Source organism: Parambassis ranga, chromosome 5 (assembly GCF_900634625.1).
Source record: "Parambassis ranga chromosome 5, fParRan2.1, whole genome shotgun sequence".
Lineage (NCBI taxonomy): Eukaryota > Metazoa > Chordata > Actinopteri > Ambassidae > Parambassis > Parambassis ranga.
In genome coordinates this window covers 29,917,834-29,943,362 of record NC_041026.1, presented here as the reverse complement: position 1 = coordinate 29,943,362, position 25,529 = coordinate 29,917,834, and the positions used below count along the sequence as shown (strand labels likewise).

Genomic DNA, 25,529 nt, shown 5'->3' with positions numbered 1-25,529 from the left:
CATTCATCACCTCACAGCACCCATACACAGCATCCCGTCACCGTGTTGCATTCACTGACCCTCGGACACTGCGCCCGCTACAAGTTTTTTTAAAAGGGGAACTTTTGTTAATTACTGATAGGAATTTAGAATATTTTAATCAGTATCGACAAAAATACATAAAATTAATATAACTCTAAATGGGGGTCAATAGGCTATTTACTTTCTGTCATGTTATTGCCTACAAACCATGAAGGTATCATTTCTATTCACTCTGTGCCTGCCATTTATTTTTTTAGAGATTGGACAAAGTTACTTATTTCATATTTTATGTTAAAGAATGTCCTTAAAGTTAAGTTCCTTAAATACCAATGCCATTTGGAAGATGGAGGATCAGTTTAATAATATCTCTATAAGACTACAGTAATGTAATAAAAGTGTGATATTACTATATAAATGGATAACAAAACTCCAGTACCAAAAGAAGCCAGCTGTGTCAATAGCACAGTTTTGGGCATGTGTTGTCTAAAAACAGATAACATAAGTCATTTTCTGTGCCTGAATGTTTCTCTGTGCATGGCGAATCACAAGACTCAATTCAGATGGTAAACTACCTACTATTGTTGGTATAATACACATTTTCCTTTATCAAGAGTGTTTTAGCCTCTTACCAACATTTAAAATACTCAGTGCACCATCCTCTCTGCACCTTAGTCACGTTAAACCAGTCCTAAATAAGCTTAAGTTCTTAGATCATCTATTGCACTTATCTCACTGTGGACTGTTTAATTACACCTGTGCCATGACTGCACTGTTTTTGCACTATTAACATTAGCGCTCTCACTACAATCTTTGTGCCTTAAATTCTGGTCCTTGTATTTTGTGTGTGTGTCATTGTAGGTACACATTTTTATACCGTATATTTATTTTTTGTACTTTTTAAATTCTTTATTCTTCAAGTTATATGTTGTGGGTTTAAGAGTAACCCAAATGAACTTTTCCCCTTCCATGGTTACAAACCCAGCTCAGTCACCAAGCTTGTTTTGCACGTGCAGTTGTTTATCCTATCTTCTTTGTTAAGAAAGAAAACATACCAGAAGTTCATCTTCATTGCCTCTATGTATCTCAACACACAATCTCAAGTGGCGATTGTTATACTATATCATAGGGATAGAGATCGCCATATGCAGCCTAATATTAATTTTCCCTCATTACCTTCTCTGTGATCAGCATATTTTAACACAAGGGCATCTATGCTTAGGAGACAACTGCCAGAGCTACTTAAACTGCACCGCAATAATATCCTACGTGATTATCTCATACACAGTCAGCATACCTTCCATAATATTACATCACCTTACCATATGGCCCTCAAGGTGCTATGTTCTGCTATTGTCATATAGGCCTACAGTGTTTATGACTCATGTGAACAAGCCTCCATATTTTATGCCATAAAAATCTATATTAGCAGTTTATGTCAGCAAGCTTTACCATAAACATATTAGTCTTTCAATAGATGGATTTATACATAAAAATCATATAAAAGTGACCATGATATCTGCTATCTGTGTGAATATTTTATTAAAGCAAGAGGAAAATAAAAATACGGAATTCAATAATACCTTAGATGCTTGTAAATTCAAACTAGTCGATGTTATGACCCGTCAACTTAGGGGTGGTAAGTAAATATGCACGTTTTAATTACATTAAAAAAATACATAGGCTCCTTTTTCTCACATGGCTTGTTTTTAATGCTACTATATATTTTGAACGTAAGGGGGCGCCATAATAATTTGAACGGAGCATGACTTTTTTCAGACTTCAACTATAACCCATACAAACGCAGACTTACACTGCTATCATTAACAGGTCAATTAAACTACTTGTTTAATTGTTTAATATAAACTGCCCTTTTCAGTCAGATTTGGGTATTTATATTGCTATTGGTAGCATCACTTGGTAAAAAAGAAATAAACAGTTTAAAAATGAAACTAATACGAAAGCAATGTTAAACATGTTTAATACAAGAAACTATACACAAACTGTCACTTGTGTTGACACAAATAAAAACTAAGAGATAAAAAAAGAAACCTGTTAACGGCAATATCCCTTCCTCCTTCTGGTCACAACAAAGAGACGTCACCTACGTCACTTGTTGACGTCGTGTTGATTTTGAGCGGAGAAATAATTTATTTATAAACTGACGCAAGGGCGCTAAATCTAAAATAAACCGTGAATAAAATGTGAAAATACACAAGTATTTTGGTGAAGCAGCAGCACGCATGAAAGGTTCGATAATATTTCACTTTAATATAATAACCTCGTTACGTTAGTGTCAGGTAGCGTTAAATAGAAAGTAGTGGGACAAATTACTTGCTAGCACGGCCAGTCGGGCTAGCTACGTTTAGCTAACTAGTTAGCATTAGCACGTCTAGTTCTCACTTGTGACGTTACTCTGTAAACGCCGTTTTCAGAAATGTTTAGTATATCAGAAAACTATCCATAGTTACGATTCCGTGTTAAATGCTCACATTTTAAGTATAACTGTGTAGTGAGATTACAACAACGCTAACATTAGCTGGCTAGGTTAACTGGTAGCAACACTTGCTAACGGGAGGTTGCTTTGCAAGATCGTAGCTATGACCTGCTAGAACTTATCCTGCTAGCCGGCGTTGTGATTAGCATACATATATACAGTTTGGCTGAATCATTTGTATCTTTGCTCTCTCACGAATGACTGTGGGTGACGTTACATCGTAGGATTATGGCGCCCCGCATTCAGCTGGAGAAGGCGGCTTGGCGTTGGGTGGAAACGGTGAAACCCGAAGAAATAAGGCAGGAACATATCGAGCTAGCATATCGCATCAACCTCCCGGCCTGCAAGAGAGGAACCTGCAGGTACAGTATTGACATTCATACGTACTTCCCAGCTCGGTTGTGCTAGCTATGTGTCAGGAAAGAAACACACGTATCAAAAGTAAATTTGATGTTACGTTTAGCAGCGCATAGATATCTGAATCCCGATCTTGAATGTGTTTTGTGTCCTTACTTGCTTCTTAGAGTGTAGAACAACCGTACACTTTATATGAAAGGTCATGAAAATCTACTCTTCAAACACAGTAGCGGTGCTATACATGATGGAAGGCACCGGGTTTTAAATCCAGCGTTAATAACTGGCGAGGCTGATGATTATGACTTTCTTGTCCAGGAGGAACTGCAAAGGAAATCCCAATTGTCTTGTGGGTATTGGTGAACAGGCATGGCTTGGGGAGATTGATGAAAATGCTTTCCACAATATCGATGACCCAAATTCAGAACGCAGAGACAAGGTATTTCTATTATTGGACTAATATACTGCAAGTTATTTACCCACTGGTTGTATTGCTTTGGTTGTAGGTGGACTACTTTGAAAGCCAGAGATGGAAGTGTAAATAAAGACATTTATCCTTCTACTCTCCTTTTTTCTGCTCTGTTTCAGAACACATTTGTTGGCTTGACCAACCTTGGTGCAACATGTTATGTCAACACATTCCTGCAAGTGTGGTTCCACAACCTGGAGCTGCGTAGAAGCCTCTATCAGTGTCACAATTCCAGAGCACAAGAACACAACATTGAGTCTGGTATAATAAATCTCTTCTTCTGGTTCAAACAATTCAGATTTAATCCTCGGATCAGATGTGATCCTGATGTGAACCTCTTCACATATTCAGATTTGATCAAAAAATTTCAGGATTGTTACACTGTGACAATTGTCAATCCTGTGTGACATAAAAATTAGGCGTTGGTTGCTCTGTAAATTTTTACCTTTTGCATTTGATGAACACATGCTGTCCTCTCTCATTTATTTTCAGACTATGAGCCCCAGTCCATCTGTGAGCATCTGCAGTACCTTTTTGCACTCCTGCAGAACAGCAACAGAAAGTATATCGACCCATCAGGTTTGGTCAAAGCACTGGGCTTGGACACAGGACAGCAACAGGTAAGTCCAAAAATAAAGTTATTATAGCGTTAATTAAAAGACACATCAAAAATGTACACGGCAGAATTTTCATTTAGAATGTGAAGACCCGATTGTTTATTAAACATTTCTTATTACAGACTTGGTTTCTGTGTAGAGTACTGAATTCAGAAATTTTATTTTCAGGATGCCCAGGAGTTTTCAAAGCTTTTCTTGACTCTGTTAGAGGATACATTGTCCAAGCAGAAGAACTCCAACCTGCAAAATGTCATCCAGCAGCAGTTTTGTGGGCAATTCTCCTATGTTACAATGTAAGGTCACTTAGTACTCAGTTGTGTTTCATTATTGTTGGCAATTGATTTCAGTGATGTTCCACACAGCGGCTGCACCTGCCTCAGAAGTTTGTCAGTGAAATCAGATGTGGTGGTTCAGAGAACAGATTTGACTATTCTTTCCAAGCCCTAAAGGCTTCAGTACTTCTTGCTAGCTAACTAGTGCATGTTGTCTCATTGATTTTCTAGTTGCAAACTAGCTGACAAGCTAACTAGAACTGTTTTTTGGTTTTTGTTTCCATCTGCTTCATTCTACCATTGTAAAGTACACTCATTAATTGTAGGTGTCTTACATCTGATGCAGACAGACAAAAGATTTTTTCTTTATTTCTTTTGCATAATACCTTGTAGGTTGTTGAACAACATCCCACTCTGCTAAAGGTAAAAGTTTGACTTTGGCAGCTTGATGAAAATGCAGTTTTATCCTGAGTTGTCAGACTCATAACTGCAATAGCTTGGCCTTTTGAGCTTTTTCATATAAAACCAAATAGTTGTTTAGAAAAAGGACGCTTGCTTTTGGATGTGTTGCAAGATCCCTAATAATATATGTTTTTTTGTTGTTTTGTTTCCAGCCAGACACTTTTAAAAAAGTCATGCTCTTTTGTTGTGTAGCACTTTTATCAGACATGGTGCCAGTTGGACTGGAGATTAGGTTTAAAAACTATTTAGTTATTGAACACTTTTGAAGGAGATGGAATGCTTGTTGTTGTCCTATTATTGGGTCTCTATAGGTCTGGTTTGATTTTTCACCATGCACACCATGCAGCATTTGGACTGAGACCAGAATCAACCAAAAGCACATAGCGTAACTCTTTCGTTTTGATTGAACCCGTACAATGGGTGGGAGAATTAATGCTAGGGGAAACTTATGTATTCATTTGGTGTACCTAAAAATAGTTAAAATTAGTCATTTTGGTTGTTGCTGTTCTATAGGTGTAACCAGTGTGGACGGTCATCTGCACTACCTTCTCGGTTCTACGAGCTGGAGCTGAACATCCAGGGCCACAAGAATCTCACAGAATGTGTGACAGAGTTCCTGAAGGTAAAGTAGCCTTTATTGGTATGCTGAATGTATTGTCATCCTTACAGTAATACCTTAATAATGGGGGCAGAGCAATCCAAACATAAATCCACACACATTTAGAGTGTGTGTGTAGAAAAACAGGTGCTACAAAAAGGCTTTTTGAATATGGAAATGGCAAAGAGTATATTATATTGACACGTGTGTGTGTGTGGTTATGTTGCAGGAGGAGAAGCTGGATGGGGAGAACCGCTACTTCTGTGAGAGCTGTCAAAGTAAACAGTGTGCCACCCGAAGGATCAGACTGCACAGCCTCCCTACAACCCTCAATCTGCAGCTCATGCGCTTTGTATTTGATAGGTCAGCCATCAGCCTGTGGTTCATTTTAGCTGTGACAATACAGAGCAATAATGAAAAGGACTGTGAAAAAAATATAATATATCCTCTGTTAAAACTGCTTTTAGACAACAGAGCAGACTAAACCCTACTCAACAAACTGCTGATATCATTGGTCTCTGTTTGTTTAAGGCTTTACTGAACTATGTTGTCTTCTGCAGACAAACAGGCCACAAGAAGAAGCTCAACACTTTTATTAGTTTTCCAGAACAGCTTGATATGGGCCCTTTTTTGGAAGGAAAACAAGGTATTGGCAGTATGAATCACTGTGATACATACACATTCTTTACTGTCATTAATATTTATATATATATAACGGAGCATAGTCTGATAAATTGTATTTTTGGCAGGTATTTTTTTTAGTCAATTATAGTCCCATTTCTCAGTGATAGCAGACATTTGTGTCTGTTATACTTAAGTATGAAGTTAACGTGCTGATGTGCTGGTGTAATGTTTTTGCAGACCAGAAGTGTGTTTATGAACTGAGTGCAGTGCTGATCCATCGAGGTATCAGTGCCTATTCAGGCCACTACATTGCCCATGTGAAGGATGCTCGTACAGGTGACTGGTACAAATTTAATGATGAGGAAATTGAAAAGATGGAAGGGAAAAAGCTCCAACTTGGTATCGAGGAGGATATTGGTGAGTAGTAAGAAAACAATGTTGTACAATTCCACAAGTGACAGTACTCTACTAAGCCAAGATAATACAAGCATGTATGTAACAACACCATTTGCTACCTTTTGGTTCTCTAGCTGAGACAGTAAAATCCCAAACACGAAAGCCAAAGTGCAGTAAAGGCTACCACTGCTCCAGAAATGCCTACATGCTTGTGTATAAGGTCCAGGAAGAGGAAAGCTCAGATCCCTCCCGGACCAGTGTTGAGGTGCCCGGTAAGAAAAAGACTTAATACAAACAACAGAAACTCCATGCAGAGCTCACTGTCTGGTGTTGCATTGCCTGATGGTCTTATTTGTTTGTGTGCTGGCTCCCAGCCTTCCTTCAGAGGCTGGTAGACCAAGACAACTATAAATTTGAGGAGTGGTGCTGTGAGATGGCTGACATGAGAAAACAGAGTGTGGATAAGGGCAAGGCCAAGCACGAAGAGGTGAAGGAGCTCTATGAGCTTTTACCAGCAAGAGACGGTGAGTTCAAAACACTCCTAATCATCCACATTCCACAGAATTAGGGCCTGTTCCTCTTTTAGATTTGTTTTTTTTTAATGAATACTTCTGTCTACAGGTGAACCCTATGAGTTTATCCCCCTGGAATGGCTCAAGAAGTGGCTCGATGACTCAACTGCCACAAAAGAAATTGACACCTCCCTCTTCCTTTGTTCTCATGGCAAACTGCACCCAGACAAAGTAGGAGAGTGCAAAAGGGTTTCCCTGCAAGCTGCACAACTCCTCTACGAACGCTACAGTGGAGGCCCAAGACTAGAGGGTCAGATGCAAATCTTCTGCATTATCTGCTCCTGAAACCATTCTTGCTCTTACTTTTTCTGTGTGTGTGTGTGTTTAGGCTCCTCTCTGTGTCGAGAATGTGTTAGCGAGCGATGCAGAGTTCTGAGGCTGAAGAACCAGCTAAATGAAGACTACAAGGAAGTTTCCAATCTTATCAAACGTACACTCAGGTAAACACTCTGAATGTTAGCTTGATTTATTGTTCTGTTTATTTAAGTCTAAATAAAATGATTGAATGATGTGATGAATTTTTGGTGTGCCTCAGTGATGAGGGATACTGGGTAGGCAAAGCGTCTCTGCGTCGCTGGAGGCAGCTGGCTTTGGAACAGTTGGATGAGGATGAACATGAAACAAAACACAGCAATGGCCAGACAAATGGAGATGGACCACACAACAACAGTAAAGGTGGGAGGATGTTTCTCCTTTTGCATCTGTTAATCCCCACTAAGCAGAAACCAGCAACTGCTAAAATGGTAATTTATTAGTTTAACTTTTGGAAAACTACTACACATCAAAATGAATTTATGTGAAATGCTTTGAGTTGAATGTTAATCAGCTTGCAAACATGTACATGTATCTCTCGCCCTGGCTGTATACTAATGTGTCTCTGGGCAAGACACTTAACCCTAACTTGCCTACAACAACAACAAGCGCTTTGAGTATGTTTGGCTTGGTAAGAAAAAAGTGCTATATGAATATACAGCTAACATGTATACAATGATGACAATGCAAATATATGATAAGTACAGTGTTTACAGTGTTAGCATTGGCATAATCAGTTCAGTATTTGTTGAAACCATTTACTTAACTCATCAAAGAAGAAACCATACCTGCTTCATATCATATATTGGGACACACCCATTGAATATGACTTTTAGCACCTAACACGTGATCTGACAAATATGTAAATTCAAGTTAGGGAAGGATTGATAGAAGTTAAATTGAACGACACAACTAGCAAGAACGTGTAAAATAGTAACAAACCAAATAACAAGGATTATGCTTGCAAATACAAACATTGAAACATAAATTAATAAAATGAATAAATAAAAGTGATAATGTGCATTCTTGCTGATTTGTTTGATAGCAGAGTTCGAGACAGATCTGTCAGAGGGCACTGAAGACGACATGAAAACTTTCAATGAAGACATTGTCTGCAGTCACGGTATTTCACATGTCAACAATAACACTGCACAGAATCATTTTTTGCATATGTACTTACCGATATACTCCTTTATTGGATGTTTCCTGCTATAGGTGGGCTAAGTATTCTGGACTCTGAACGGAAGCTTGTATCCTCTGAAGTTTGGGCCAAACTGAGGGAATATTTCCCCAAAGCCCCAGAATTCAACCAAAATCAAGAGTCCTGTCAGCAATGCCTGGTGAGTGCAGACTGACACATTATTTAGGGCTGCACCACAATCATCCATCCTCCATTTTCACTATTGACAACACCTTTGGGAATTTAGAAAAGGTTATGCATACTGATTCAATTTATTTACACTTTTTTGTGAAATCAATAGTGAAAGAAAGTTAACTAATTCTTTGAGACTTATGTCTAACTGTGGTATACTGCACAAACACTTATTTGAGTTCTATCTTTACCATTATTGAAGTGTTTTTTAGAAGGTGGAGGCCTTTATGTTGCAGAAAACAATGAACTCACTTTGACTAGTGACTGTAGCCCTAAATATCAAACACGATATTGATATCCTACAGCAGATCATACTGTATTCACAAGTCATGGTAGTTTGACTATATGCCCCTTGCTAAGTTTTTCCCTCTTCAGACTTTAGAGCAGGAAGAAAAGGACAATGAAGCAGTCAGTAAGATGATGGCTCTGGAACAGAAAAACCAGCTGCTTAACCTTTTCCACGAGAAGAACCGACCAACACTCACAAAGTGGCCTCAGGTAAACACAAAGCAAAAGTATACGCTCTTCACTTCAACAACATTTATTTAGGTTCTCCATGTACAATGGCAGGTGCAGTAAATCCTCTGGTTTGTCTTCACAGGGCACAGATGTGCTTTACATAGTCCCTCTGTTTTTTGTGGAAGAGTGGAGAAAATTCATCAGGTATGTTTACTTCTCTGAAGAGAATAATTTTTTCAGTTTCAAAATCAAGTTTACAGTGGTTATTTTATTCCCATGTGTGCATCTAGGAGGCCAACAAAATCCTCTCCAGTGTCTAATGTGGGCAACACTTTGCTGCTCTGTCCCCACGGAGGCTTCATGTTCACCTATGACTCTCTGATCAGTGGGGATGCACAACAGTGAGTTCTGTCAAAATCTGTCAACAAAACGTAGTGTAGGGTGTAATGCAGTCCAGTCCTTATAAAACATTTGCAAAGCTGACCTTCGCTAAGAATTTTAATGTCTTATGACCGCCCACTTGGCAGAAACTGCTTCGGTCTCATGTTGTGCTGTTTGTCTTGCACAGTATAGCTCTGCTCTGGCCCAACGAATGGGACGTGATCAGCAGACTCTTCATGGTGGACCAGGCAATCTCCATCCACTGCTTTAAAGAGACCACGCCAAGTGGTTCCACCACCCAGTACACCACACAGCCTGGTAAGGCTTTTATCATTTCAGTCTTAGCAAGGTACAGTGGTTTGCACTATAACCTCACAGCAAGAAAGTTCTTGATTCAAGCCTGGGTCACAGGCTTATTTGGGCTTTTATAAAGTTCACTTTTGGAAATGCTATGATTACACACATGGACATGTACATGTGTAACGTGGATATTAATGTTTTTTATGGTACCATGGTTATGTTCTGCACATATAAACACCTAATCCTGCTTTCAGCAACCTAAATAAGACTGGTTTAGAATATACTAGGTATGCTCCCCAGTGCTCTAAATAGAAAGCATGATACTTGTACTGAATATTCTCTGCTGGTAGAGAACACAGATACAAAACTGTATACGGAACAGAAACAGATTACCATTGTAAAAATTAATACATGGGTATGTTTTAGCATGTTATTTACATGCTAATATGTGTGGTAATATGTGTTAATATGTTCATAGAGCTGTGTTGGGAGTGCAGAGAGAGCTTCCTTTTCCAGCAGCAAAGGGATCTCAGAGAGTACACCCAGGCAACCGTCTACATCCGCAAAGTCATCGAAGACAAGAGAGTATGTAACAGCCAAATAAGAATTATAGATTCATATGTTTAGTGTTTAACATCATGTACTCTTGTGTAGATGATAAAAGATGCAGCACCTGAGCTGAATGCCAGTAGCTCTGAGGCAGAGGAAGAGAGGGAGGAACCTCCGAAGGTGGATGGAGAGAAAGACCCAGACTTCAGTCAGGTAATGCACATTTGTGATGTAAGTGACTATTGACACTCAGTACTTAGCCATAATGATAACGTACTCTGTTACAGTCACAGGATAGTGCCAAGCGGCTAAAACTGAGTGATGGCAGCACAGCATCATCCGCTGCTCCTGTGACCAACACAACCAAACTAGGTGGAATCAGAAGAAGCACTCGACACAGGAAACTCAGAGGAGAGAAAGCACTCATCGTCTCAGCCAATCAGACACTCAAAGAGCTTAAAATACAAGTAAAGGACCCACAATATTGCACACAATGCTGCAGGAAGTGGTTTCACAGCACTAATTCTGCTCGTGGTTTTGTAGATTATGCACGCTTTCTCTGTGGCCCCGTTTGACCAAAACCTCTCCATTGATGGAAAAAGTCTGACAGATGACTCGGCCGCACTAGGAACTCTAGGTATCATCCCAGAGAGCATCATCTGCCTAAAGGTATGCATTACTTTACTTTATTATCTATTTTCTATAATCTGGAGTGTTATTACAGATATTCCCTTGTTTTTTTTTACAGGCAGATGAGCCAATAGCAGATTATGCTGCAATGGATGATGTCTATCAGGGTAAGCACCACTGATGTAAACTAATATATTAAGCTTATATATGTTATATAATATAAACTCTTCTGCTTCTTCTACAGTGAGAATGCCTGAAGAAGGATTTAAAGGTGAGTGTCCTTTTTATTAAGTTGTGAGAATCTGTAACAAACTATCATCTTCGTATCATCTGCACTGATACATTAGAAAAACAGTATTAAATTAATAAGTAATAAATTTATAATTATTTAAATATTCACAATTTTTGCTTTTAGAGTGTTTTGGTGTGCAGAATCTGGGGGGTATCAGGTGTAGAGATTTGTCTCCTCTCCACTTTAATGGAGCTCAAAACACCAAAAACAATCTATTCATAACACCATTTACTTCCTCACAGCAACAGGTTACATTTTCAGCAATGTAGGAGCCATGGTTTAACTAATCCAAGTTGTCAAGTGTTTTACAGTGATCTAATGACCCTGTCCCTCTTCAGGCACTGGGCTTCTCGGGCACTGAGGAAAGTTGTGCTGTAGCTATGCTTGAGTTGGATGAATGACGGGAGGATTTTTTTTTTTTTTTTATAAAAGCTTGAATTTGTCAAGTGTCCATATATAAATAAGTGCTTTAATTTGTTTTTTGTTTTTGTTTTTTTTTTACATTTTAAGTAGGCTTTCTTTGATAAAACTGTGACTGTGTTGCAAAGCCGCTGTTTTTTCTCTAAATAAATTTAGCTGGCCTTTGATATTTAAAGATCCTAATTACGACTCTGTGGTAGCGCTTCTGCCTGACGAAGCTAAAATGACCGTTGTATCCTGAGGCTTTGCTTCAGTTACGTTCTACTGTTTATCAAGAAAAATGAACTTTGTTTTTAAATTATGGCAGAAGAAAAATTCACCATGTTCTTTTTTCCATTTTGTGGAAGCTTGTGTTCTCACTGCAAAGTTTTCAGGTTTGTCAAAAGAATGCACAAGTTACTTCAATATTACAACTATAACTGCTCTTAAATATTACCTCTACGGCAAATCTATATCCATATAATCCATGTGGCATTTACAGATACATAGCTACAAGGTATGTATAGAGCTGATTCTTGCAGGCGCCAGCGGTGCACGACCTTGTGAGAAACAGAATGCAAGCAGTGATATGTCCTGTTATTTTCACTGTTATTTCTTATGGACAATAAAGTTATTTTCAAAGCACCGTGTCCCTTTACAATTTCTAGTGTAATCCATCATATTGAGAACATTTAATAAAAGGATCCTCCTCAATGTTTCATTTGTGAACTTTGGATTTACAAATGTTTTTTGAAAATTGTGTTCATTTATTGTGATCAGATTGTAGAATCACTGTTTTGGATGATTTATTATGCAGTGAAGAGACATAACAAGGATAATCAGTCAGAATTCTGGTAGGGACATATGGACATAGCAACACGTGGTTGGAGTCAACCCATGACCAATTATTCAGAAGAGAAAAGGAATACAGAGAAATTGACCAAAAACATAAATTACCAGACACAAGACAAAAATGGCAAATAATCACCACAACCTGTTATAAAATAACAGGAGACATAAACAAAACTAACTTACTTTTGAAAAAAGATTGAATATGATCAAATACATACAGAACATGAGCATTTAATATGTGAACTGGGATGACATTTTTAAATACCACATAACAATCTACATGGTTCCGTTTTATTAAAGGTTTGTGGTACGTGCGTCGCTGCTGCTGAGTCTATCCGCCTGGCGTCATTTTTGAATAAAAAGACAAACCAACAAACGTGTTAATTGTTTTATTTGATAATACTACTCGGCAGAATTCTATTAATGCTGATAAAAAAGACAAAGTCGTCGGATTTACAGTGGACTTTCTTTGACCGGAAGTGTACTCATTTGACTGCCGGACCGCATGTCGCCATTTTCAAAATAGCTAAAGCTTTATTGAGCCCGGCAGATTTGTTCAGCAGAGAAGTTTAAATAAAGAGACGGATCGTTTGAATAATTCAAGGTAAAGCCTTCCCCAGACTGGAAACTGCGGCTCGAATGGCCGTCTGGGGTTTATTATATTATAATTACCCCCGTATTCCAGTGTGTTTCACCGACATAACATCAACTAGTAGTATTATCTAGATTATATTAGCATGTTATGCTAACACTATTGATATACAGACTGCTACAGATATTTAGCATTGCAGGTGACTTGTAAATACTGGTCGATATTTGAGAAAACCTGTAAAGTTGCCAGTTAAATGTGGACCATTTGCGTTGTAAACATTACAAAGACATAAGCTGACTGTTGACAATTTTCATTCATTAATAAATATGCTGGGTACCTTCACACACACTTAACAAATACTCGTACTCATTAGGCTTACAAAATAGAATTCGTGTAGTCGTTTCCATAATTATTCCCATAATTAGCTGCAGAATATGGAGGCTAGTAGTATTATCCATCCCAAAACGCTACATGAGTCTGCACTATTCTACCAGTTAATCCAAATTCTGACATATATGTATAATAAATATATTGATTGCTGAACTGATGTCTGCTTTTTCTCCGCAACACAGAGAGACGGATGCAAAATGATGGAACTACCGAACTACAGCAGCCAGCTGATGCAGCAGCTGTGGGCCCTGAGGAAGGAGGGCCACTTCTGTGACTGCACCATCTTGGTGGGAGACAGCCATCACAGAGCACATAAACTGGTGCTGGCTGCCTCTAGCCTGCTTTTCAGGTAGTTATTCAAAACAAAAACCATACAGAGACTGAGTTGTTGTTAGTGAAATACTGAGATGGATTTGGATACAAGAGACAAGTATTTATTATTATTATTATTATTATTATTGACCTGATCCTCAGGAATTAAGAGAAGGGCAGTATGGAGAAAGGACTTGTGTCAAAGTTGTTGTTAAGAGATCAGAAAGTATAGTCATATGGGATCTGTTATATTGATGAAGTGGAAAACAACGCCTAGATCAGACTAAGGATTTCTTAATTTCTTAATTATATGATGAGTAAATAATGCAGACATTCTTATAGTTCCCTGTTGTGCCCTCTAGATGGGTAACTAGATGTAGAGTTTTGCTTTCATCAGTTGTCTACACAAATATGCGGTTAGAAAGGAAAGTATTTAAATAAGTATGTATCTCTAGATGGATCAACAGTCTTACCCAGACACAGAGGTCTAAACAGTCCATTCCAATATCTATATTCATACTGTTGGTAATATTGCATTTGTATGTACGATGACAGATGCCAAGTTAGAATCTCATGGTTTTCCTCAGCAAAACAGGATTCTATCAGCTATTGGATTATTAAAGAATAAACAACATATAATAATTATGATATTCACAGGTTTTGTTCAGCACATTTAACAACTGAACACAACTTTATGATTTTGAAGCCTAAATATGACCACATGAAGAACAAAAACTAAGGCTTTGCTAAAAACCAGCTACAGCTCAGTCATGTGTCCTGATTATCACCACTATTAAACATAGTCATCGTTCGGACCAATGAATGACATTTAATGTTCATTCTGTAGTCTCATATAGCGTACTGTTAGCAGTTTCTGTGCACAGCATTCTGGTAAGAATTGCCTCAAAATGTATGTTACTTTTAGCATACTGCATGCATTGTTTTTGGCATACTAAATGGTATGGAAGTGTGGATGTTGGAACCCAACACTAGTCTTGAATATAGAAAAGTGATATGAATCCACATCGCCTCTTGTCAGGTCTGTCCTGGATGGCTCTGACACCATCTCCATCGACACATCCGTGGTTTCCTCGCAGGAGTTCGGCTGCCTCCTGGACATGGTCTATACCGGCAAGCTGCCCCTGGGCAAACACAACGTTGGTCGCATCATCGCTGCTGCGGACAGCCTACAGATGTTTGACGTAGCAGTTGGCTTTAAAAACGTCCTCAATAACCTGGTGAACCAGCATCCTCCAGTGTCTGTCAGTTCTACACAAACACCAAGCCTCACTGTGATCAATAAAGTCCAGACTGTGAACTCTGAAGGGACAGAATCATCCAAAAAGGACAATTCATTTGAAGAAAAGGTAGAGGATGGGGCTGAGCCAGAGAGGGACAACACAGAGGAACCACCATGTAAAAGAGCATGTGTGGAGCTCCCTCGCACCTCAGGTTAGTTTGCATGTTAAAAGCCTATTTTTGCCTGATAATATACACAACAGCATTCAAACTCCATTTGTGTCCACAGAGCCTGAAGAAACCAAATCCTCAGAGAGTGCAGTCGAAGAAGACAACACTCCAGCTGCCCAGGTTTCCACTGATGAGTCTGCTCTTCTGAAACACTCCTCTCAGCTCGTGGAGATCCTCTCCAAAATGTCGTCCATCCTAGAGCTGCTGAGTCAGGCAGCACATAGCAGCCTAAAAGAGGAGGAGAGACAGGTAAGACCTGGAAAGGGTTTATCAGTGGCCATGCCGTTAATGATCCAAACCTAATATTGTGTGAAGGGAAAAAACAAATCTATGGATTTACAATCTATGGGGATTGATGCTAGACTGTATATAAAAATGGATGACATGACAGCCCCCAAAAATGATGTCAAAACACCTGGTGACTGGCTGATGTAATGGTCATAAATGCCTTCTCCATGTTAGTCAATGGGACTTGGACCCAACGGAAACTAAAACATAGTCATGCCCATAAGCAAAATATTTGGCCTTATTTTTGTACAATGGGTGGAGGTGGGACCGTGTTGTCCATCTGTTATACAGTCAGTGGGATTTACTCACTTTTGGAGCCACTTCCTTATTGGCCTTCTATCTCAGTCCTGATGGTATTGTTAATAATTATTCTACTGCAAGCCTTTTATTCTGAAAGTCATGGAGATATAACAATAAACAAACAAGTAGCAGTAATTAGTATATATGGGCATACAAACTATTCATTTGAAATGTTTGTGCTTTCTCAGATTGTGTGTCAGTGCTGTGAGGAGGCAGATCCCAGCTCGGCACTGGAAAAGCTGATGAGCAGAGTGAAAGAGGGGCTGATCAGTGAAGCAGCGCTCCCTAAACTGCTCTGGACCCTTCAGCAGAAAACCTCATCCTCCTTTCCCGAACCACTGCTCTCTCTGCTGGAGGAGACCGAGAGGAACACAAAGCAGCCTGGGGGTAGACACAAGCACTCACACTGATTATGTGATCAAACGTATCCATTCCTCTTATTAATAAAGAATTTCATTTCCATCTTTCACAGCTGAGTCAGAACAGCAGGGCAGCTGCAGCAATGAGGAAAAGCAGGAGGAAGAGGTAGAGGAGGAAAACAGTAAGGAGGAGGCCGAAGAAGACGAGAAAGATGCAAACACAGACTCCTCGTCCCCTTCCTCTAAGTCCAAGCCCTACTCCTGCCGCTGGTGCAAGAAGAACTTTGATTACAAGTGTCGAATGCTGGCCCACGTGAAGCGCTGCTCCATGTCACAGGAGTGTGAACAGCAGTGCCCGCACTGCCCCGAGAAGCTGGCCAACCAGCGCGCCCTGCAGCGCCACCAGGCAGAGGCTCACCGCAACACACGGGTTAAAAAGAAGGTGGCGTGTGACCTCTGCGGGCGCACCTTCGCCCACCCATCAGGTGAGACACTGCCGATCCAGGGAGAGCGCCGACCTGCTCTCTGATTGTAACACATAAACTCTAGATTAAAGATCTGTCATCTTTCAGGTATGATTTACCACAAACGCACGGAGCACTTTGAAGAGAAGCCATTTGCATGCGAGGAGTGTGGCACAAAGTTCGGCGCCAACTCGTCTCTGAAGAATCACATGAGGCTGCACACGGGAGAGAAACCGTACCGCTGCAAACACTGTGACATGAGCTTCAGCGTGGCCGCTGCGCTCGCATACCACACCAAGAAGAAGCACTCAGAGGGTAAGACACACACACACACACCTGTTTAATGCGACTTATTGGATTTTCTGTTACTGTGCCTTTTGTGTTTTTTAGGTAAGATGTATGTGTGCCAGTACTGTAAGGCTGTCTTCGCTCAGTCCATAGAGCTGACACGTCACGTGCGAACACACACTGGCGACCGGCCGTACGTGTGTCGGGAGTGCGGCAAAGGCTACAGCCAGGCTAGTGGACTCACCGTACACCTGCACACCTTTCACAGTGAGTCGCACAGTTCCATCATCATGTTACTAGAGACTGTGGTAAAAAAAAAATCACAGTTCATCACAACCAGACATTGATCTTTCCAAATGCATCACTTAAAAATACAGAATATAAGCTAAAATTCTCTCTGTCCTACACAAATTTCCAAACATAAACTGTTTATACAATTCCAAAAAAGGGGACACTGTGTAAAACGTGAATTTGATGGCAGCAACATGTTTAAAAAAGTTGGAACAGGGTGATGCTTATCATTGTGTAGCATCCTCTTTTCTTTTAGCTACTGCCTGTAAAAATCTGGGAAGAAGGAGACCAGCAGCTGGAGGTTTAGGAGAGGAATGGTGTCCTGTTCTTGTCCGATGCAGGATTCTAGCTGCTCAATAGTCCTGGGCCTTCATTGCTGAATTTGTCGATTCATGATGCGCCAAATGTTTTTTATTGGTGGAAGGTCTGGACTGCAGGCAGACCAGTTAAGTATCCAGACTCTTTCCTGCAAAGCAATGCAGTTGTGGATGCAGTATGTGGTTTAGCATTGTCCTACTGAAACATGTAAAGCCTTCCCTGACAGAGATGTCTGGATGGGAGCATGTGTTGTTGTAAAACCTCTTATGTGCTGTTCAGCATTGATGGTGCCTTTCCGGATGTGTCAGCTGCCCACACCAAAGCCACTAATGCAACCCCATACCATCAGAGATGCAGGCCTTTGAAGAGTCTGCTAATAACAAGCTGGATGGTCCCTCTCCTCTGTAGTCTGCAGGACATGATGTCCATGGTTTCTAAAAAGAATTTCAAATCATGATTTATGTGACCACACAACAGCTCTCTATTGCTCCTCAGAGCATTTTAGGTGAGCTTTGGCCCAGAGAAGATGGTGGTGTTTCTGGATCAATTCAATTCAGTTCAATTCAGTTTTATTTATATAGTGCATTTTACAATCAGAAATTGTCTCAAAGCGCTTCACAGAAACTCAGAGCGTGAGACCCAGAACCCGAACTTCCCTAAGAGCACAGTGGCAAGGAAAAACTCCCTTTAAGAGGAAGAAACCTTGAGCAGGACCCGTCAATTAAGGGGGAACCTGCTGCTAGTCGGCCAGGTAGAGGAGGAGAAGAAGAGGGAGACAGGACAGAGAGGATGAAGGAGAAGGAGAGAGAGAGAGAGAGAGAGATAGAGGAGCAAACATGATACAGTACAGAGCAAACATGACAGCAAGATGAAACAGTGATTATATTATAATGGATAACTATATATATCGTCAGTCCATAAGTAGGAATAGTAATTTGATAGTAATCAAAGTAAAGATGAGCAGCAGGGGCTAGTGAAGTCAATGAGCACAGGGGAGATCAGGGGCCGGACTGCAGGTCAGTATGCAGGTCTGGAGACCTGCAAAGAGAGAGAGAGAGAACGAGAGCGAGGTACAAAACTACGAGGAAGACGGTAAACACAGATTATGAGACAATATTACCCAGTATGAGCCAGACTAAGGAGAGTAGAGGAGAGGTCAGAGGGTGAAAGGGAAACTGCTCAGTGGATCATGTTTGTGCCCCCCAACAACATAGGCCTAGGGAGAGTTCAGGGGCCGGACTGCAGGTCAGCATGGGTGTTGAGACCTGTAAAGACACAGAGAGAGAGCAAAAGCAAGGCACAAAACTACGAGGAAGACAGTAAACACAGATTATGAGACGATATTACCCAGTATGAGCCAGACTAAGGAGAGTGGAGGAGAGGTCAGAGGGTGAGAGGGAAACTGCTCAGAGGATCATGTTTGTGCCCCCCGACAACGTAAGGCAAGAGAGACTTCACGGGCCGGACTGCAGGTCATCATCCAGGTCTTGAGACCAGTGTGAGCCAGACTAAGTGCAACACACTAGGTCTAAGGCTAACTGTACGCCTTACTAAACAGAAAAGGTTTAAGTCTAGTCTTAAAGGTGGAGGCAGTGTCTGCCTCTCGGACCCAGATTGGTAACTGGTTCCATTGTAGCGGTGCCTGATAGCTGAAAGCTCGTCCTCCCATTCTACTTCTATGAATCCTAGGAACTACAAGTAAACCTGCACTCAGAGATCTGAGTGTCCTATTAGGAACATATGGTACAATCAGGTCCTGCAGATACAATGGAGCAAGTCCATGAAGAGCCTTGTAGGTTAGAAGAAGGATCTTGAAGTGTATTCTTGAGTCCACTGGGAGCCAGTGAAGAGACGCTAGGACAGGAGAGATATGATCCCTTTGGCTGCTTCCTGTCAGAACTCTAGCTGCTGCGTTCTGGATCAGCTGCAGGCTGTTGATGGAGTAATGTGGACATCCTGACAATAAAGAGTTGCAGTAGTCCAGTCTTGAAGTGACAAAAGCATGGATGAGCTTTTCAGCATCACTCTGAGAGAGGATGCTCCTGATCTTAGTAATATTACGCAGGTGAAAGAAAGCGGTCTTGGAGACCTGCTTAATATGAGACAAACGACATGTCTTGATCAAAGATAACTCCAAGGTTCCTCACAGTCGTACTGGAGGCCAGAGTAATTCCATCCAGAGAGAAAGTACTATCTGATAAACTAGTTCTGAGATGTTTAGGTCCAAAAACAATGACCTCAGTCTTGTCCGAGTTTAATAGTAAAAAGTTGGAGGACATCCAGTCCCTTATGTCCTTTAGACACGCCTGTAGTCTGACTAGCGGCTCTGTTTCATCAGGCTTCATGGATAAATACAGCTGGGTATCATCAGCATAACAATGAAAGTTTATGCCGTGCTTCTGGATGATGTTTCCTAGAGGGAGCATGTAGAGGGTGAACAGGATCGGTCCGAGCACAGAACCCTGTGGAACACCGTGATTAACCCTTGTACCTGTGGAAGAAATATCGTTAGCATGAACAAAGTGAAATCTGTCAGATAAATATGATTTAAACCAGCGCAGTGCTGTTCCTGAAATCCTGATCTTGTGTTCTAATCTGTGTAGCAGGATGCGATGATCTACTGTGTCGAAGGCAGCACTGAGATCCAGTAGAATGAGTACAAGTCCACGGTCCGATGCCATGAGGAGGTCATTAGTGACTTTGAGCAGTGCTGTTTCTGTGCTGTGATGGGCTCTGAATCCAGACTGGAAAGCATTGAGCAGACTGTATGCAGGTGGTCATTTAGCTGACTTACAACAGCTCTTTCGAGTATTTTGGAGATAAAGGTGAGGTTGGAGATCGGTCTGTAGTTTCCTAAGACGTCCTGGTCCAGTGAAGGTTTTTTAAGGTTTTAAGGTTTTTTTACGGTTTTTATCAGAATGATCACAGCAGTTTTAAAAGCCTGTGGTACATATCCTGTTTCCAGAGACAAGTTGATCTGTCCTAATATAGAGTCTCCGATCAGAGGAATAGCATCCTTTACATCTGAGAGTCTCTGCCTCTCTGAAACCCTCCTTTCATATCCAGTCATTTTGCTCACCTGTTGCCACGTCACATAATTAGTTGTTGGATTCTCCTCCATTTGTTTTTGATTTGTGCTTTTTACTTTACAGCCTGTTGTTTCCTGTTCCAACTTTTTTGAGATGTGATGTTGCCATTAAATTCAAAATATACATATTTTCCATGAAATGTTAAAATGTGTCTTTTTCAACAGCTGATATGTTCTTTATGTTCTATTGGGAATACAGTATGTGTTTATAAGATTTACAAATCACTGTATTCTGTTTTAATTTATGTTTTACACAGTGTCCCAACTTCTAAGAAATTAGGATTGTAGAGATGTGATTCTGTTAAAAAAAAACCTCTCAGTGCATCGAGAAAGCCAGGATCATAAGCATCAGTGTCTTCTTTGAGTCACTTTAGCACCACGGCCTAATTTGTCCTACTGTAGTTTCATAACAAACCAAAAATATACGTACCCATCTCAGCATATATTAATACAAGACAAGGACTCATTGTGTCTCCCTCTTCTCCACCACTGAATGTGGCTCCACAAATTCTTGGTTTAGACTGTGAGTTACCAGGCAGGATTTTGTTTAATCATTCAAACATGACTGTCCCTGGTAACCTTGCTGCCTCTCTCTCTTTAGTTTTCTGTTGTGGAGTTTTATTCCGCATGATTTTGTTACCCACATTATGAAATGTCTTAATCATTGCTGCTGTGGTTGCTGTGGTGTTTTTTTTTTTCGTTGTGTTTTTTTTTCATTGTAGGACACTTATGCCACTTACCTATCAGCACTTTAATTCTAAAACACTTACAGTGCTCCTGTAACTCACTGCTCCTTGTTTCATGCGGACACACTCATTTCCCTGATAAAGACACATTAACTCTCTGAGCCATATGAGACATCATTTTTCACTGCTGCACCTCTATGGGAATAACACAATCATGGCTACCCTTTTGTCTTTTGTTTAATATTTTTCTTGTTGTTTTTCTTACAGTTGTTATATGGCAAAACTCAGATTTCTTAAAAGACGATGTCAGAGTTTAGCAGTAATGTTAGCAGGATGTTAATGTACATTAGTGCTGTCAAAGTTAGCACGTTTTTACATGTCCTCTAGTAACAGTCGGTACAGCCAACCAGGTCATCACAGTGTGTTCTGCTCTCCCTGTCAGACTTGTCGGAGCCTCATGACTGTCAGAGGTGCTGTCTCAGCTTCTCCTCCCTGGAAGAACATCAGCAGCACATCCAGGAGTTTCACCCTAAAGAGTTCCACAAATGTCCCACCTGCAGCAAAGTGTTCACCAGCGCCGCTCTGCTGGACAAACACAAGAGCACACACATGGGAGCCAAGCCCTACAGCTGTGAACTCTGCAACAAGTCATACCAGGTAGGAGTGGCTAGCTTGGTCACATTGAATCTTATCAGCCTGGTACAAACAATTCTTGCAGAGGCCCTGAGGGGCAAAATACATCTATATTAGATATAAATGTTTCTCTAGTTTCATGTGTATTCCTCTGTTGCCATAGCAACTGTCAGGCCTGTGGTACCACAACAGGACCAACCACCCCGATGTGTTTGCCAACCACACCCGTCAGCTCAAGACTCTTGTCCAGTGTGACATCTGCTTCAAGTTCTTCCCCAGTGCCACCTGTTTAGCCAAACACCAAGCTGCTGAGCACCAAGGTGAGCACCGCACAGCAGCTATTAAGCGCTGTGAAGCCTCCACACACCGCTGCCTCTTTCTCAGTGTCTGATCTCATGTGTCCATCCTGCAGGCACAGAGGCATCGGCGCTGCGCTGCCCATTCTGTCCATACATCCTCGGCAGGGAGGAGGAGATGCAGGAGCACATCAGCAGTCAGCACATCAGCGAGGTGTTCAGCTGCCCCCTCTGCTCCCTGGTCAGCAACTCCCAGCTGGAGCTGCAGGAGCACCTGTTCGCCTGCCACATGGAGGCCCAGCAGGAGCAGGAGAGTGGCGAGGAGGGGCAGGCCTCCACCTCCTACACGGTGAGAACAGCTGCCAGCAAGAACATTCATTGATGCACTGACTTTTATCAAATATTTAGTAGATAAGCCTGCTTTTATCCATGAGTATATAATACATATATTAAATCATCATGAAACCTTGGACCCAGAGTTTAAAACTGAATGAAATAAACCACTAAATAGTCCACCATCTCTCTGTCCAAACAGGTGATTTCAGATGATGGTCCCTCAGAGGACAGAAAGGCAGGATCAGAGTCCACTGTCCTGCCTGAGGAGCAGCAGGGAGCGGGCCAGCCGGTGTTCGTAGCTCTGGCGGACAGGGATGGCAGGTCGTCATCGGAGGTGGTGGAGGTGAACATGTACGACCTGGTGAACAGCAACGTCACCTTCATCTGTGAAGGCGAAGCGTCAGGTGCAGACTCCTAACAGGACTACACAGACAGAACAGTATCACATGATCCAGCTGCTATTTCTACTTTGTACACTGTACGCAGCTTTTTATTGATGACTGAAAAACTCTATGAACTGTCATAGTATATGTTATTGTATTTATTGTAGGATAAGACTTCATTATTATATTCACCAGAATGGAGTTAAAATAGTTATTTATACCCACAGAAAGACTTTTTTTAGACTTTCATGTCTGTGGCCTTTCACAAATGCACGACATGTAGTGCAGCAATAGTGCAGTATTTTTGTAGGACAAAGGTGACAAGTATCCTTGATAAAAAAAAAAAAAACAAAAAAAAACCCAACATGATTTTTTTTCTTTGCCATTTAAGTTTTTGCAGAAAATAAAGTGTAAAATTCTTTGTTCAGCAAGATAATAAACATCACTTTTATAATTTGTCCAAAAGCCTAAATAGGAGTAAGACACTATTATTACACTATTAACGATAACTAGGGATGTCCCGATCCGATCACGTGATCGGAAATCGGGCCCGATTACGTGATTTTAGACTCGATCGGAATCGGATGTTACCTCCCGATCAGGACTCGGAGGCTCTCAAAGTTAACGCCTTCTGTGCAGGGTGGCTCTGTTTCCTGTAGTGTAGGGGTATGACTAGGCCTGTCGCGATAAACAATAAATCAATCAATTGCATAAATTACAAGTTTTTCTGCCACGATAAATTACATTTGCATGCTGGTTTGTTTTCCTCTCTTTCTCTCTCTCTCTCCCTCTCGCTGCCAAAGAGACTGGATGACAAAAGGCGTCACTCCGGTGCGTCGTAGTGTATAAAGGCCGTCGGACTTTACATGGCCCGCGGCTTCTGTCTTAAAATGTGTCAAATCAACAGGTAGTTCTTATTTTTTTAACTCATTGTGTGACGTTTACGGGATGTTCTGAGCAGACCACGGTCAGCTTGGTGTCTGCGTCGCCACGGTGCGTCACAGCGCTGCAGGGCTTGGACGTTACAGCAACACAGAGAGCTGTGAAGCTGCTCAACACCGTTTCAACACTTTTCCACAATTCACCACGACACTAAACATGCTCATGTATAGAACCTGCTCTCAGAGAGAGTCCGCGTTGTACGAGTGAAGTTCTCTGCCTTCTCACTGGCGGCACTCGCTGCAGCGCCACCCATTAGTTCTCTTGCCCAGTCCTCTTGTGCCATCTCTGCTGTCAGTTTCTATGTGTTTCTGTCTACATGGTGGCATTTGTAAAATTCACTGCAGCTGTCTGCAGTGGCCTGATGCGCGTACACACATGCAAACGCGTGCGCACACAAGCACATGTGCTCACAGGTGAGCCCACTCCCAGAGAGTGCGTGTTGTTCGGCTCTGTTGCTCATGACGTGCTAGTTGGTTTGACTTAACTCCATTGACTATGCTCAGATAAGCCATGGTAATAGGCCTACCACTACTCATAATAATAATATCATTAATAATAACAATAATAATAATAATAATGTTGATGATTGGGGGCCTTTCCAGTGTTAAATGTTCTTTAGAAATTAGTTTATTGATCTTATAGAGAATCTTGAAAGTATCGGATCGGGACTCGGTATCGGCAGATACTCAAAATCAAATGACTCGGACTCAAAGGCAAAAAAACCTGATCGGGACATCCCTAACAATAACTATTGCATGATCACATGACTTTCACATCCCCATCACCAAGTTTATAGGTCAACTCATCAACAAACTACAATCTACAAACGCCTTGATGACGTCTGATTCCCCCTGACTGCATTTGTTCCATTTTTAGTGTGGAACAAAAAAAAATCCCTCTGACTTCAGTAGGAGGAAACAGGAAGTGATAAAATGTTAGTAAATATATAGGTTTTAAGACTTATTGTTGTTGCACAGGTGTACATTTGTTGGAAGACCATTTGGAGCTTTAAATACACTGTAGATTATTTCACCTCTTAGAAAGTTTTGAATGACTTATTTTTGACCTTTAAAAAAACCATTCAATTATTAAAATAGCGTTTCACTGATCAGAAATAGTCACTGGTAATTACTTCTAATTTACAGTGTGACATATTAATATTATATATTATATTATTTCTCTATTAATTGTTTAAATATATAAATACATATAAATACATAATACAATTAAATAATGTAACATTTTTGCATAATAGAAAGGCATGTGCATGATGATTTGTTTTTAATGATGTCAACCTAGAAAAAGACTGTCAATGCCATTGTAATACATGTATTTGGCTCCAATTCACCTAGAGGGCGCTCATGAGATGACTATGCGCTCTTAAAAATACAGCTTAACAGAAAAATTATTCCAACTCATCACAGTTTGTGTTTTATTTGTCACGCAGAGCTCACAGGATTAGATAAACACAAAGCCACTTTATAAACTGAATGGGCTCATACAGGCCTGAGTTTACTACAAACTGAGAGCCACACCGGAGGAGACTTTTACACATTCATGGCATTTTCACAGCATATACCACAAATGGATGTTGCCTTAATAGGAAACACTGCTGATTTCATTTGCATATGCACCTGCTAAATAAGACATAAAGAAGAAAAGAGGCTG

General features: G+C 40.8%; 2 protein-coding genes across 5 annotated transcripts; both read left to right on the top strand.

Annotated features, from left to right (window-relative positions):
• Positions 1-2,127: 2,127 nt before the first annotated feature.
• Positions 2,128-12,215, top strand: usp48 (ubiquitin specific peptidase 48). Of its 4 annotated transcripts, none has more exons than XM_028406019.1 (28): positions 2,128-2,268; positions 2,740-2,877; positions 3,188-3,308; positions 3,458-3,599; positions 3,831-3,958; positions 4,124-4,248; positions 5,203-5,311; positions 5,517-5,650; positions 5,848-5,933; positions 6,149-6,328; positions 6,442-6,579; positions 6,682-6,831; positions 6,929-7,129; positions 7,208-7,319; positions 7,415-7,554; positions 8,240-8,314; positions 8,407-8,531; positions 8,939-9,061; positions 9,165-9,226; positions 9,313-9,423; positions 9,591-9,721; positions 10,182-10,288; positions 10,358-10,465; positions 10,540-10,719; positions 10,796-10,921; positions 11,001-11,049; positions 11,127-11,153; positions 11,513-12,215. In XM_028406019.1, exons 2-28 carry the CDS (start codon positions 2,744-2,746, stop codon positions 11,533-11,535), a joined length of 3,147 nt encoding a protein of 1,048 aa, XP_028261820.1. In that variant the 5' UTR covers positions 2,128-2,268; positions 2,740-2,743; the 3' UTR covers positions 11,536-12,215. The 4 variants fall into 4 exon arrangements, with proteins under 4 accessions (XP_028261820.1, XP_028261818.1, XP_028261821.1 ...); XM_028406017.1 differs by having other exon boundaries at positions 8,237-8,314; XM_028406018.1 differs by lacking the exon at positions 2,128-2,268 and having other exon boundaries at positions 2,335-2,877; positions 8,237-8,314.
• A 738-nt stretch (positions 12,216-12,953) lies between these two features.
• Positions 12,954-23,665, top strand: zbtb40 (zinc finger and BTB domain containing 40). The gene is made up of 12 exons (XM_028406021.1): positions 12,954-13,029; positions 13,590-13,756; positions 14,759-15,171; positions 15,248-15,438; positions 15,966-16,164; positions 16,250-16,621; positions 16,709-16,915; positions 16,991-17,155; positions 21,714-21,928; positions 22,068-22,224; positions 22,317-22,549; positions 22,736-23,665. Exons 2-12 carry the CDS (start codon positions 13,605-13,607, stop codon positions 22,952-22,954), a joined length of 2,523 nt encoding a protein of 840 aa, XP_028261822.1. The 5' UTR covers positions 12,954-13,029; positions 13,590-13,604; the 3' UTR covers positions 22,955-23,665.
• The last annotated feature ends 1,864 nt before the right edge of the window (positions 23,666-25,529 follow it).

What these genes read in the sequence shown, in the direction of transcription:
- usp48 (XM_028406017.1), top strand. Translation starts at nt 2,744, where the DNA reads ATGGCGCCCCGCATTCAGCTGGAGAAGGCGGCTTGGCGTTGGGTGGAA. An exon ending in ATGCGCTTTGTATTTGATAG is followed by an intron (nt 5,651 to 5,847) that starts GTCAGCCATCAG and finishes TGTCTTCTGCAG; the next exon opens with ACAAACAGGCCACAAGAAGA. An exon ending in GCCTGAAGAAGGATTTAAAG is followed by an intron (nt 11,154 to 11,512) that starts GTGAGTGTCCTT and finishes GTCCCTCTTCAG; the next exon opens with GCACTGGGCTTCTCGGGCAC.
- zbtb40 (XM_028406021.1), top strand. Translation starts at nt 13,605, where the DNA reads ATGATGGAACTACCGAACTACAGCAGCCAGCTGATGCAGCAGCTGTGG. An exon ending in GCCTCTAGCCTGCTTTTCAG is followed by an intron (nt 13,757 to 14,758) that starts GTAGTTATTCAA and finishes GCCTCTTGTCAG; the next exon opens with GTCTGTCCTGGATGGCTCTG. An exon ending in CCAAGCTGCTGAGCACCAAG is followed by an intron (nt 22,225 to 22,316) that starts GTGAGCACCGCA and finishes TCCATCCTGCAG; the next exon opens with GCACAGAGGCATCGGCGCTG.